Source organism: Myxine glutinosa, chromosome 6 (genome assembly GCF_964187855.1).
Source record: "Myxine glutinosa chromosome 6, kmMyxGlut1.1, whole genome shotgun sequence".
NCBI lineage: Eukaryota > Metazoa > Chordata > Myxini > Myxiniformes > Myxinidae > Myxine > Myxine glutinosa.
The window spans coordinates 4777905-4793282 of NC_136266.1; the positions used below are offsets into that span (position 1 = coordinate 4777905).

Sequence of the window (15378 nt, forward strand, 5' to 3'; positions counted from 1 at the left end):
TGTAAATGGTAAAATATCACCCTCCTTCCTCCAGTTGTGTATAAAGGTCAAAAGGGCGTCCTTAGTTAGGTCATATACAATCACATTAGCCAATCATAGATTTCCTCCTTGTTGGTAGTTATTTCCTTATTGTGTGTATTAGGTTAAGGTTATATCGTCCATTAACTAATACTGCATTGCACCGAAGTGAAACAAGGTAGTTAAGTTTTCCTTTTTAAGTTAAGTTAAGTTAAGTTTTTCCCCTTTCAATTTCCCCAGAACCTCCATGGATTCCCCTTTCCTCAATTGCCAACTGCATTGAGCGGTTCGCTGAATTCTGCTGCAGCTGTGGGTTGTTGTTTTCGCTGCAAGACTCCATTAGCCACGAGGTCATCTCGGAGCCGAAGGTGGGAGGAGTCGGCCCAGCGCCGGGAACAAGGCGTGGCCTTGCCAACGCCTCCTCTAAGGGCGGGATCGGTGAGCCCTCGCGACCAATCAGGGCCGAGGCGACCTCACCGATGGGCGTGTCCTGGAGGTCGGCGGCTTGATCGCCCGAGGGAGATATAAGCGCGGGCGGAAGCCTTTGGGTGGTTGTTGCGTGAGAGATACGAAAAGCCTTTGACAAGAAAGAGTTGCGTCAGAGATACGAAAAGCCTTTGACAAAGCGCCGCTTCAACCAGCCGCGTGAAGCCCTGACGGGGCAGCAAGTGACCCTGCCGGTGTGCGGTGTAAAGCCGAATACAAGGAGCTGCCGGCTCCTAGCTTCCCGCCCGAAGTGGACCTGCTCGCTGTGCCCTGTGATTCCACCTGCTCATCCCTCCAAACGATTCCTGTCCTTCCATCCTTTTGTGTACGTGAGTTTGTTTTGTGTGTTCTGTCCTGGGTAATAAGTAAGTCTGTATAAGCTAGAAATTGCACTGTGTCCTTCTGGTCCGTCCCCTTTTCTACATTATTTTATTATCCTTCCTTCTTCCTTGGTTTATTTTGGTTGTAAATAATAGTAATAAATTATAGTTGTATTGCAAACCCTTTTTGTCTTCTTCTTCTTCACATCCGTCTTTGTCTTTTCCCAATTGAATACCTGTGGCACGATTTGGCCAACGTTTGAGAATCGGGTCTAGTCTTTGTTAACGGTTCGGGCCGCGGCTGCCATCCGCTCGGCAAATTAACATCTTATCCGTGGTCACGAACGGGGCTGTGCACCGGCCTTTCCGGAGGTCGCGGTGCAGGTTCAGGGACCACGTCGGTCAGTAACAAACGAGGGGACTAATCCCCCCTCGAAGGGGAACCATAGGCCGACGTCGGGTTCCGTAACAATTGGTGTCGGGAGCGAGATACGGACCTGAAGCGCTTAGCGCGCTCAAATTACGAGTGGGCCGAAATTTTGTTTTATAAAATCCGAAATTTGAAAATCGTGCCATGGATGGTCAAGATGATCGGATGCCAGTGGGGGAACTAGAAGAGGGGTTAGGGGTAACCCAGGACCAGAGGGAAGAAATGGAGAGAAATGATATGGTTGAGGAGGTATCAGGTGCGCAAGATGGCGCCCTCGCGCACGTGGTTGCAGAGGAACAAAATGGCGGCACCGCGGGGGTCGAGCCCGCGGTGGCGGCTGGAGCCGCTGTGCCAGTCGGGTTTGATTTTAGGTTATTCCTGACCCAAATGGATGCAAAGATGGATAGAATGAGGGACGAAGCGCGGGGTACTAGTGCCCAAATTGGGAAGTTAGACAATAAATTTGAGGGGTTAGACAACGGGATAAAAGAGGTAAAGAATGGGTTAACGGGGCTAGAAGATAAGATGGAAGGCAAATTGCGGGAGATAGGGGAGCAATCCGCCCGGGAAATCAAACGGATGGGGAACCAGATAGAGGGGGTGAAAATCGGGTTGGAAGGTAAACTGGATGCTCAGAGGTATGAATTGGGACAGATGAGGGCGGCATCTACTAAAGAAATGGAGGAGATGGGGGAGGAAATAAGACGAGGTGTAAGCGAGGAGGTCTCGGGGGTACGCGAGGAGGTAAAGCGAGGTGAGAAGCGTATGGAGAAAGAGGTGAGGAATAATACGCCTAGGTTACAGGAGGGCATAGAGGGTCTGACGAGGGGAGTAGAACAGCTGACAGTGGGACAAAAGGAACTAGTGGACCAAGTGGAAAAGAACACTGCAATAATCGGGGGGTTAAAAGCGACACAAAAAGACATAAAAAATGAATTAATAGCGACAAAGAAGGAATGTCAGATGGTACATGAGGGGTTGACGAAGAGGTTGGACGAGGTGACAGAAGTAATGGAGACGAAGGACCGGGAGGTGAGGACGCATATAGAAACGGTCAAGGTGGCATTAGAGGACGAAATTGAGGAGACGCACCGGGAAATAAAAGAGGTGAAGCAAAAGTTAGAGGAAGTGGAAGAGGGGGTGAGTGAAATTAAGAAGAGACGGAGGGAAACTAAAAGGGAGATAAAAGAGGAGGTGATGGAATATGTACAAGGTCGGTGCTCAAATCGTGATGGTGTGCTTGCTAAGCAAATAAAGAGTTTGCAGGTGGCGAAGGAGGTGCGGAGACGAGGTGCCGAGGTGAGTGACGATATACGCGGAAATGTATATGGTGTGAGGGGAGCTTCAGTCGGCTTGGGGGTTGGTTTGGACCCGGGTGTTCGTGAGAGGCCGCTGGTGAAGTGTGCGACAGGTACGGAGTGTGAAGGAGGAGGTGTGCGAGAATGTCCGACTATGGGGTGTGCGAGGAAAAAGTGCGCGCCGAGGAGTGAGTGTGCTGTCGAGAGTGAGTTGGTCGTAGCGCGTGTGCGGGGGGGCACATGGAAGCGCGTAGTGGGGAGTGTTACAGGGGATGTAACGGAAGCATGCACATCTGTGGTGAGTGTTACGGAGGGTGTAACGGGAGAGTGTGCGCAAGAGGATGCGCGAGAAAGGTGTGTAACGGAAGGGTGCATGAGTACAGAGTACGCTGTCGAGAGTAAGGGTGAATGCGCGACGGAGAGTGGTGGTGAAAGTAGTAAGAGTGACACGGAGCGTGAGTTGGTTGTGGCAGGTGAGAGAGGATATACACCTGGAATGGAAGGATGCACACCTGGAATGGTAGAGCGCGTATGGGAATGCACACTGGAGTTGGTAGTGAGGCACGTGGTTGGGTGTACGGAGGAGAGCACACCTGTAGTTGTCACAGAGGAGGTGACCGAGGAGGGGGCACGAAGACGTGTGTTGTTGAGGTGTGCGAACGACGAGTGTGTGCCAAGGTGTGCGGTGGTCAGGTGTGTGACAAAGTCTGTAAGCGGTATGAGTGTACCTGGGTGTGTAAGAGAAGGTGCAATGACGAGGAGCATGGGAACGGCTGGATGTATGAGCAAGGAACGGGCTGCGGGGTGTGAGCATGCAAGTGGAGCATCGACGTTGAGCCGAAGCGGGCCCTCGGTTCGTGCCGGGCAGCTTCGTGTGCCGCGGGGACCCGCGGGGATCGTGACCGTGGCGGTTTCGAAAGAACCGCCGTGCGGGATCCACGCCGGGCCGTGCTCTGAACGGCCGTGTCCGTGCTCCGCTAGGCGGAGCGGGCGGCCCGGTCAGAAGGGTCGTCATGGCGACCCCCTTCTGTTGAGGCGTTCCGGCAGGGCGAGATCGGGCCATTGGACGGCTCCGTGCCGAGATGGTGCGTGGGATCTCGGCCCAGGTAAACCTCATTCCCTGCACCGAAGGCCGGACGGATCCAACCGCCGGCACCAAACAACCCGCGTTCATTGCTCGGCTTTACGAAGCCGAGCTTTGGAGATGAATTGGCGCACCGAGAGGCTCTAGTGAGTAGACGGGTGATGATGATAGTGTTTTGGATCCTAAATTGAAAAGCAAAATTAGATGATTGGCAAAGGATTGGCAGATTGATGATTGGCAGATGATTGGCAGATGATTGGCAAATTTTTAATTGGCTGGAATTTGGTGAGCAAAATTCATAGTAAGAGATACCCGATGTGGTGGGATGGCAACTCTGCCATCCCTCACAGCGGGGGCAAAGGAGCACTAGTTATGGGGTTGGCAGTGAAAACTAGCCCGGGAGGGTTAGGATATAGTGTGTAGGGACCTAGAGATTGACCATAGGTAACGCTAAGGTTAGGTAGCAACATTGAACCGGTAGTGGGGACATAGAGAGGGTAGTTGGATGATAATGACGAGGGAGCGCAATAATATAAGGGGCGACTGGGAAGCGCGAGTTTTAGCAGGGCACCAGGTAGTTCAGATGATGCCGTGTGAGTGTTGGAGGTGTATTCAGAAGTGTATTGTGAAAAGTGTATGAGTGAGTGATGGTGATGTGTGTTGTGTTGACCAAATGGTCCAGGGAGGAAGGAGGGTGCAGGTGGCACCAGGTGTGATTGCACAGGTGTGCAACTACAGGAGGTATGGAGAATGGTTGTGTGGAATACATGGAGTGTGGAATATATGGAGTATGGAATGGATGGTCGTGGAGTGAGTATGGCGGAAACTGTGGAGTGGAGTGGAGTGGATGGTGCGAAGGTGTGAATGGGGGAAGAATGGACCCCTATCACGAATACCCGGGGAGGGTAGTCTAAGAGTTAGGTAGAGGGTATAGGTAAATTGTAGTTGGATATTGGCATCTGTGGTGCGTGGTGGAAGAATGGAGTTTGGATGGGTGCATTAGTGACGTGGAAATGGCTGGGCGTGTAGCCTGTTAGTATGTGTAGTTGATTGGGCACTCCACCACTGTGAGGATGTCGGCCAGGTGAGGCCACAGGTGGGCTCTGGGTGCCGGTAGTAGTTGTTGTGGATGGGACCCGAGGATCCGGAGGACGGACCCGGGTAGCCCAGTGCCAGAGGGCACCGAGGGGTGACAGAGCCAGGAGGGGTCTTCCCCAGTTAGATAGGTTAGGGTGAGGAGCTAGGTAAGCTCGGGTGGCAACTACAGTGGTGGAGGTGTGCAGGTGGGTAGACCTGCTGGGAGAGCCACAGTCCTGAAATTGTGCAAGGGCACAGGGAGTTGAACCGGGGGAGTGAGACCCCAAATTGAGGAAGCACCACAGTTTGGTCAATGGGAATTTGGTTCTTAAAACCGCATAGAGTGTAAGAAGGCCAATGGTTTGGCAGGGAAAGACCCCGGGTAGTGTAAAGTGTATTAAAGTCATTTAGAAGGTAGTTAGGATGGAGATCTCCTCGCACCATCTGCATCCACTCACCTGAGGTGACAGGACTCCGCACCATGCCATGTTTTGTTTTTGATTATTTTTATTTTGCAAATGTTTGGAATGTGAGATGCATCATGACGTGGGTGTGACATTGTGCTGATGTTCCATCTCTTCCTCCTTATGAGGATTGATGATGAATTGGTCATGGCAAATTTTGAAGTAGTGGGAGTGAAGACGAATTTGGTATAGGGGAAATATGGGGAAGACGAGACAGTAGTGACGAATTTGTAATGTGTAGATTTTGTACATATGGGGTAAGGGCAAGGGTAGTGTAGGTCACATGTGGGGGGGGGGCGTACAGTAGGGACGAGCTTTCTCACTTCGCTCTCCGTACGCACCTCGCCTTGCATTGCCTTGTTTGATGTGTACCCTTGTGACCTTACCCCTCGCTCACCTGTCTTCCCCCCCCCCCCCCCCCTTGTCTCCCATACGAAGACTGTGCGCCACTGGGCGCCGAGGGGAGCGTGCGGGGGTCCGCCATTGTGCGCCCGAAACTCTCGCAACCACAGCTCTCTGCATCGATGCACCACGTATGGACCACATGTCTGTGGCTGAGCACCACTTGTGGACCCCATGGGTTGGGGCATGGCCCCTCTGCTGGAACCGGCCATGAAGGCCCGAGATCTTGCTGGTGGACCTTGGTCACAGGGCACCGATGCCACGCAGGTGAACCACACATAGTCGGCCATGTGGGCCATAAATAAATAAAAGATGGACGCATTGTGTGCAAGTTTTATTATGTCCAAATAGGCCGCCAGCAAGAAGACGAAGAGGTCAACATCTGGAAGATAACAATAGCCAGCAGAGGGAGCCGAAGAGCAAGACACCACCAAGGGTTTGTTGGTTTATTTTTATTGAACTATGATGACTGCGCACCGATTGGTGCTTGACGGTGTTTTGGTGCGTTTTGGGGTGCTTCATGGTGCGTCGATGCAGGGCAGACTGTCTCCCCCCCCCAAAAAAGAACAATCACAGGTCCTGGGTTGCGTGTTGTAAATAAAATAGCGTCGTTGTAAATAATGCGCCCCCACCGTAAGTGTTTAGTTTGAAGACAATTCCGCAATTCGGTTAGTTGTGGGCGTGAGTCTGTTAGGTAGGGTGCAATGGAGCAGCGGGACATATTTATTTGTGTTTTAAAACTGTCACACTCAGGGTCAGGTTAAATGTAGAGGGAACTACACCTACGTGCCACACTAAAAGTAAAGGTAATAGGCCCGGGATGTGCCGAAGAGGAGGAGGGTGCAGTGTTGTGGATATGAGAATTGTGTTCTTTTATTGTGTAGTAAATGGTAAAATATCACCCTCCTTCCTCCAGTTGTGTATAAAGGTCAAAAGGGCGTCCCTTAGTTAGGTCATATACAATCACGTTAGCCAATCATAGATTTCCTCCTTGTTGGTAATTATTTCCTTATTGTGTGTATTAGGTTAAGGCTATGTCGTCCATTAACTAATACTGCATTGCACCGAAGTGAAACAAGGTAGTATCCCCTTTCAATTTCCCCAGAACCTCCATGGATTCCCCTTTCGTCAATTGCCAACTGCATTGAGCGGTTCGCTGAATTCTGCTGCAGCTGTGGGCTGTTGTTTTCGCTGCAAGACTCCATTAGCCACGAGGTCATCTCGGAGCCGAAGGTGGGAGGAGTCGGCCCAGTGCCGGGAACAAGGCGTGGCCTTGCCAACGCCTCCTCTAAGGGCGGGATCAGTGAGCCCTCGCGACCAATCAGGGCCGAGGCGACCTCACCGATGGGCGTGTCCTGGAGGCCGGCGGCTTGATCGCCCGAGGGAGATATAAGCGCGCGCGGAAGCCTTTGGGTGGTTGTTGCGTGAGAGATACGAAAAGCCTTTGACAAGAAAGAGTTGCGTCAGAGATATAGGCCGACGTCGGGTTCCGTAACTATATATATATTCCCATTGACTGGGAATGGAACACACGTACCTGTTTGTTTGCGAACGGGTACGTTTTTCATGGAAGTCCTTCACGAACTTGCTGTCCATGTCTGACGTGCGACTGAAGGTGCTACAGTCATGTGGAATTTATTGGTTTCATGCTTTAGCATTCACCGTTTCTGCATTGTCTGTTTGATTATGGCCTCCCACCGGTGCATGGCATGGGTACCTCACTAGTAAGGGGATAATTTGTCAGGCAGTGCATGCAGGCTCAAAAGCACACCAGCCAAGTGTGGGCTCAAATTTACCTGTCGCACTTGAGTCCGTGAGATGAGGCAGCCTTATATCCCATAGGGGCCAAAGAGCGTCACAATAAAAGTCCCTTCGCCAAAGAGTGTCATGGTAAAAGTCCCTTATGGAGGGCTTGTGGAGGCATGGTAACAAACTACACCAATCAGGAGCATGGAAAACACCCTCAAACAGCCCCCAACCCTTGCTAGGGCCAGACAGAAAGGCCTGGACTTTGTTCTCTTGCACGTGCCTGCATGACGCTCTCTGCTGGATAGAAAGGCCTTGGACATTGTTACCTCCGCCACCAAAGGTGGATGGAGGTTATGTTTTCGCTCCTGTCTGTTTGTCCGTTTGTGAACAAAATATAGCAAAAAGTTGTGGACGGATTCGAACGGAATTTGGCAGAGATGTAGCATTTGTGACGAAGACGAAATTATTAGATTTTGGTGAAGAACCGCATTCGGATCCGGCGAGAATAATTTTTAAAGTAATTCTTCACCATTGGGAGATAGGGCCAAAAACCATACATAGCAGGATGTCTCAAAAAGTTGTGGACTGATTTGGATGAAACTTGGTGGAGCGGTTGGGTGTCTGACAAGGACAAATAGATTCGATTTTGATACAACAAGAACAACAGGCATTTTAAGGCCCTTTTCCCTGCTAGAGCGGGGGTTAGCCTTGCAAACCCCATGACAATCTTCTCCATTTTGCCCTATTTTCGAAATCTCCCCTTGTTAACCCCCTTGCCCGCATTTCTTCTTCCACCACCTTTCGTGAAGTCTTTCTTGGTCTTCCCCTTCCTCTACTTCCTTCTACATTCATTTCCATAACTCTTCCCAACCAGTCACTTTCATCCTTCCTCAACAGGCGACCAAACCATCTCAACCTGTTTCTCTTCACAGCATCCTTCACAAGCTCTATTCCCATCTCATCTTTCGCAATTCATTTGTCTTCCTCTCTCTCAACGATACTCCGCACATCCACCGAACCGTTCGCATTTACACCCTTTCCAGCCTTTGTTGCTGCTTTACGTTCATTACCCATGTCTCACTCCCATAAATCATAACACTTCTCACATATGCAGCATACACCTTTCCCGTCAGCTTCAACGACACTCCCCTCCTCGTCAGCACGCCACTCAGTTCCCGAAACTTCTTCCATGCACATCTCACTCTAGCAACCGTTGCCGAGTCTGATCCACCTTCTCTATTCAGCATGTCTCCTCGGTAGCAAAATGTTTTCACACCTTACAGCTTCACGTCATCTCCAAAAACTCCTCACCTCAACATTTCCTCAATCTGCAGTTCCCTCTGTGCACACCTTAAACTTGAATGTAGCTGCCACACTGCTTAATGACCCTCTCAGACCACTACATTTTTGATGAACCCACTCAGCACACATTGTACACTGAATGGAATTCACTCCGACACTCTTCCTGCACATAGCACACGGCAACTTCCCAGTTCTTTCCACCTCACTACATGCTTTACCACTTGCCATCACCTTTGTTTTTCCGATATTCACCTCAGACCTTTTGTCTCCATACATTCCTTCCACTTGTTCATCTTCTCATTGTCCATCCATACTTTCCGCAATCAACACCAGATCATCTGCATACAACAACTCCCACAGTAAACCCTCCTTTACATTCTGAGCCAGCACCTCCATCACAGCCACAAATAGTGGTGGACTTCGTACCGACCCCTGATGCACTCCCACCTTCACCTCAAACTCACCACTGTTCCCGTCCTTACAGCTGTGCGCGCTCTCTCGTACATTGCCATCACTACTCTGATCAACCATTCCTCCACTCCTAACTTCCTCAATGACCATGTCACTACTTCGCGTGGAACCCTATCGAATGCTTTCTCCAGATCAACAAACCCAAGAAACAACTTCTTCCTCTTCTCCATGTACTTCTCCTGCAACTGCCTCACAATAAAAAGCGCGTCTGTCATTCCTCTTCCTGGCATAAATCCAAACTGCATTTCGTCAAACTTCACTTTCTTCCTTATCCTCCTCTCCAACACCCTTTCCAATACCTTCATTCCATGCTCCAATAACTTTATCGCTCGATACGAGCCACAGTCCAGAGGGTCACCTTTCCCCTTGTATAGAGGGACGAGGGTACTCAGTTCTCAATCCACTGGAATGCGGCCTGCAGATCTCTGTCATTCTCTTCACACCCCAATTTCCCGCTGCCTTCAACATATCTCCCACAACTCCCGTCGGCCATCCCGCTTTTCTACACTTCATTGCTTTTATCGCTTCCTCAACTTCCTTCTCAGTTATCTACTCTGCCGGTCCTAAAACTGGGTTACTCTCTATGTTGCCATCCCATTCATTCTCTGTATTCAACAGCATTTCTATGTATCTCTTCCATCTTCCTTAGTTCCATCTGGGTCCACAACGATTTGTCCCACTTCATCCTTCAAGCAACTCACCCCCATCACAACGCACCTCTCTTTCGCTATCTGCTTTCCAATCCTGAATACCGCTCTCTGACCATCTTCCGAATCCAAGCCTTTGCTACCTCTTTGTTTGCAGCCTTCTTGGCTGCCTCATAACTTTCATGCTCTGCCTTTTCTGCCCTCGTACCCTTCGCCTTCTGCCACTCCTTGAAAACGTCTTCCTCTTCTCATCAATCCTCTTTCCAAATTCATCATCCCACCACCATGTTTCTGAATGCCTCGGTGGTCCTTTTGTCCATCCACATACCTCACCAACGGCTCCCAACAGACTATCTTTCATTGACATCCAACCACTTTCAAGCTCAACCACATCATCCTCTACCACACTCAGCCTCTATTTTAATGCCTCCCTCACCGTCACCTCTTTCAATCTTCACACCTTCATTCTCGGTTGGTACTTCACCCGCCGAGCTCTCCTCGCACCTTTCACCCTTATGTCGCAGACAACCAAGTGGTGCTGTGAAACAGCCTCCTCCCCCAGGATCACCTTTGTGTCCCGGAGGTGCACCCTATCTCGCCTACGCACCATCAGGTGGTCAACGGTTGTCGTCGACTCACCTGACGTGTATGTAACAAGCTTATTATCCTCTTTCTGGAAATGAGTGTTACAAATCAACAAACCAGCTCCATCAGATTAACTTTTCTTGTTGATTAACAAATCAACAAACCAACCAGATTTTGATGAAGATATGAATATGGATTCGGATATGAGAATTATTTAACTTTTTAAGTGATTCTTCACCATTGTGAGATTGGGCCAAAAACGATACATAGCAGAATATCTCAAAAAGTTAGGGATGGTTTTGGACAAAACTTGTTGGAGAGGTTGTGTGTGTGACAAGGAAGAATTGATTCAATTTTGGTGAAGATCCGGATCCAGCTAGTGCAATTTTTTAAGTGATTCTTCACCATTGAGTGATTTTGGACAACCAGGCAGAGGTATGCTCTCTACTGAGTGCCATTCTAGTTTAACAATGTATTCAGATAAAAGGATAAACAGGACGCAATAAATAAATAACTAAAGAAATACGGAACGAACCTAGCAGTCGACAGACACAAATCGGGATTAGAAAAAAATAAAACAAAAAACAATATTATATACAAAAAGGAATAGAAATAATCCGCTATGACAGCAAAACATCACACTCAAACAATGAATGGAACAGGCGAGAACTTGACAGGCACGAGCTAGTCTTGGACTGTGGTTATACAGAGCCAGTGTGGCACAGGGCGAAGTGCGGCTGCGGAAGTGATGGCGATGAGGACCCACGACATGCTGTCTGATCTATCAAACTCGTCCTTGAGTCTCAAACCCGGCCGCGACCAAGCATAGAGTTAGAGACAGTCTCATTCTCCACAGCGCACTTTACTGCCATGGTTTGCGGCCTGCCGACCAACAAGTTCATGGAAAGCATGTCGAGCTTTTCTGTGTGCCTTTGTGCCCAACTTGTTCGTTGTCATACCCTTCCTCCCGTCCGTGGTACACTGAATCTTGTGGTGAGGCAGTTGACCTGAACGGGCAATCTCCTAACTAAAGGCAAGCTCCTTTCACAAAGCTCGGAACAAGTGTGTGTCTACCCTCAGGAAAGCCAGGAAACAATATCTCTCTACTCTCAAGACTGAACTCTTAAACCTGTCTCCCTCCTCCAAATCCTGGTGGTGTCTGGTCAAATCTGTTTCTGGTGTTTGTTCCCCTTCCATTCCCTCCCTTACCTCAAACGGCGACACAGCTGACACCGCACGTGAAAAAGCCGAATGCCTCAAAATCTTGTGTCCCGAACCCAACCCTCTCTGTACACAGAGACTGGACTGTACCAAACGGCATCAGCCCACGGGGACTAAAATCCTGCTCAGCCACTGTATCTCACCCTCTCTCTGTTCTCTTCACCCTCTCTTTTGCTCAAGGTCATCTGCCATCAGCTTGGAAATCAGCCAACATTTCCGCTTTACACAAAAAAGGTGCAAAAACAAATCCTGGCAACAACTACAGACCAATCAGCCTGCTTCCAATCATCAGCAAGGTCATGGAATCCATCATCACTTCTGACATCAAAATGTCAAATCCTTCCTGTTCGCCAATGGCTTGATCTCAGATCATCAATTTGGATTCAGACCAGGTCACTCGACTCTGGACATGCTGCTTCTGCTGTCTCAACAATGGATGGAGGTCCTCAACACCAAACAGGAAATCAGAGCGGTCTTCCTTGACATATCTTGTGCCTTCGATACAGTCTGACACCATGCCCTGCTCACCAAACTCTCCTCCTATTGTATCTATGGGAACCTCCACGCATGGCTTGCGGACATCCTCTCCTGTTGTAGTCAAAATATGGTTCTAAATGAAATCCTCTTATCACTTCTTAGGCTGGAGTTCCTCGAGGCAGTGTTCTGGGCCCTGTGCTTTTTCTAATCTTCATCAATGATCTCTCTGACTCTGGAAAATCGTCTTTTTGCTGATGACTCCACTCTCTGCTGCTCCATATCTCATCCCTCAGATCAGCAGCCTCTTCACTCTCTGCAGGCCTGGAAAAAAAATCAAACTGGTCAAACACGTGGAACATGTCTTTCAAACCTGACAAATCTCACACTTTCACTCTGTCTCTTCAGAAAGACCGTCTGGACAACCGTCCAATCTACTTTCTGAACAATACTCTCAAAGAAGTTCCTTCACCAGCTTTTGGGTCTCACTGTCTGCCATGATCTTTCCTGGGAAAACTACATCCAAGCTGGTCTCCAAAGCCAGTCGCCGTCTGGGCATCCTCCGTTGTGTGTAGTCCTTTCTAGGCATTTTTGAGCTCCTTACCACATACAAAGATTTCATCTGCAGCTTGATGGAATACTGCTCTCCCCTCTGTGCTAGTATTCCTGCCTCACACCTGGCTCGGCTTCACGCTGCAGAAACCAAAGCTTTCAGAATCATTGGTATCTCCCGTGATGAAGCTTATTCTGAGGGTCTTTCACTCTCTCACCGCAAACAGGTTGGTGGTCTTTCTGTCTTCTACCGACTCCTCTCTGGCCCAGCTCCCCCAGCTCTGTCTGTGCTCTGTGCCCCAAATATTCCTTCAGGATGCACAAATCTGCCAGCAACCCTCTTCTGGTGAAACTACCAAAATCAAGACTCTCTCTCTGCTCACCTTCACTCTTTCATTCCTCTTTTATCTCACCTTTGTAACAAACTCCCACACTCTCTTCAATCCCACTCCTCCCTCCAGGTCTTTAAACCAGCTGTTCACCACCATCTCTTATATTCCCCCATCCAAAACCTTCATCTTTTTTATCCCCATGAATCCACCCCAAACCCACTTCCTTCAAATTACTTAGCCCTCGTGTCCCCCCGCCCCAGCCCCCTCTCATCCACAAATCTCCCGATGTCCCTGTTATTTACTGTTGTTGTACTTCCCTCTCTCTCCCCCTCTTGTGTCCCGCTCCCTTTATTACATGTTCTATGTATTAGCTCTTAAACGAGCCAAGACTAAGTATACAAAAAAAGAAACTCCTGGAAGTTGCATGTTTATCTCAAATATTTATTTTCATGGGTTTGCTTTATTCAAATGTAAAATTTAAACACACACATAAGACTAACAGTCTTATAGAGGAGTCGTTACAAAGTATTTACAAAGATACCACGTATAACGTCAAGGGAAGTAGGCTCACCCTGTCGATATGTGGTCGTTTGGTCCGCTCAGCTCCCGGGCGCTCCTTTCGTGTCGGGCCAATGGTGACCGGCATATCCACTTCAACAAAATCATAAGGATCAGTGGGTGTTTCTAAGCTCTTCGGGTCGGCCCGTCCCCTTCCCAGAGCCCAAGTACGTGAGTACTGTTGCAGGCACTCCTCCGATATTTTCAACCGATGCAGGGGTTGTGAGAATAGCCTGCAGTTGGACAGAAGACAGATTTTAGCTCATGGATTTCAAAAGTCGAACCACAAACAGTAATTTATTCCTTTCTTTTACAAAGTAAACCTGTAAAACCTGTACAAAATGCCCTGCTATTGCCAATACGATTGGGGAGGGGGTGGGGGTGGGGGGGGGGGGGGGGGATGGGAGTAAACACAGGAGCAACAGCCAATTACACAAGTAGATCTCATATTGTAATAGGTTTAGTCCAACGATCCTCCCTCTCGCCACCATACAAACACTAAATACACGGTTTAGATGAGAAATGGTGCTTACTCAGGTAGCAGACTGCAATTCACTTGTCCACCAAATTCTCCTCGCATATTCCATTTTTCTCCCTCAATCATATCTTCATCTTGATCTTCTTCCCCAGTACCTTCTTTAGGCAACACAGGAGGTCCAAAACCTGGACCGAAGCTTTCTGGGAGCTTATAAGCTGCCCACAGAGGTGACATCACTTCAGGAGATGGAGCAGACTGGGTAGTGAAGGCCTGGATTTCAGGTGCCTCAGTCAAAACAGCCACCGTAGGCATCAGAGGCTGTCCCGGCAAGTCAGGGGACGGTCTGGGATCGTCACCTGGTGGGATGGGTACGGGGGAAAGCTCCACAGAGCCTGGGCCCCCAGAGGGCCCAAAAGGAATGGTGGGTAAAGGCAGTTGCATGGCGCTGGAGGTGGAGTTGGATGGAGGGCCTGTGCATACAACTTCTGGAACATCTTCCCGCGGCAACCTGGGATGGGGACTCAGAGTGGGTGGGAGTGGAGAAGGTGACTGGGGAATGTCACAGGCCTGCCCAGAGCACTCTGGAGGCTTGTTGTGGATTGGAACCCAGAGCTTGTCGGCCTTATGTGCTCGATCGCATGTCGTACTTCCAGAACCATCATCATGCCCAGGTGCCTCCTCCTGAAGAGGCTTTGGCCGGTGATGGAACGGTGTGAAGGAACGGGGTTTACCAAGGTTCCTCTCACCCCCCTTCTCCCCTTTCTCACCCATCTTGTGTTTTGATGGCAGTAACACTGAAGTTGCAGAAGCACTTTGAGGATTTGCTCCAAAGCCCGTTCCGCAGCTCGAAGGGGTGCCTGGCATTGAGGGTCGGGAAGGCTGTTGCAAGCCAGAACCACGTTGGCGCTGGGACTTTTGCCTGTGGTTAACAGGAATTTTTAATGAGGAAACATGGACAAAATTTTAATCATTAAGACTGTGCCATGGCTTAATAAAGAACGTTAAGTAATACGATTGCTATGTCTGCCTCTGTTCAATTCCAAATAAACATCAACACGATTCAAAACATGACTGTGTGTGTGTGTGTGTGTGTGTGTGTGTGTGTGTGTGTGTGTGTGTGTGTGTGTGTGTGTGTGTGTGTGTGTGTGTGTGTGTGTGTGTGTGTGTGTACATTTAAAATGTTACACTTGCGCGCTTACAGCTCTTCCGGATAATCAGTTGTAAAGGCTACGCCTATTACAAACGAGCTTAGCAGAGCTTTTGGAGAAGATTGGAGAAATGCAAAATAGCAAAATGGAGAAGATTATCATGGGGACCGCAAGGCTAACGACCGCTCTAGCAGGGAAAATGGCCTTAAAATGCCTGTTGTTGTTGTTGTTAGCAGAGCTACAACCCCCCACTTCCCAGTAGGATTAGGGTTAGGGACTGCA

At 49.3% G+C, this 15378-nt stretch overlaps 1 protein-coding gene across 4 annotated transcripts in view; it reads right to left on the bottom strand.

Moving 5' to 3' along the window:
* Positions 1–15378, bottom strand: part of LOC137429121 (mediator of RNA polymerase II transcription subunit 13-like) — a 302240-nt gene that overhangs the window by 176947 nt on the left and 109915 nt on the right. For all 4 annotated transcript variants that reach the window (XM_078779570.1, XM_078779572.1, XM_078779571.1 and 1 more), the window contains exons 10-11: positions 14004–14867; positions 13484–13703 (exon numbers count right to left, since the gene is read on the bottom strand). In XM_078779570.1, coding sequence (XP_078635696.1) covers positions 13484–13703; positions 14004–14867 — 1084 coding nt within the window. The remainder of the gene's footprint in view (positions 1–13483; positions 13704–14003; positions 14868–15378) is intronic.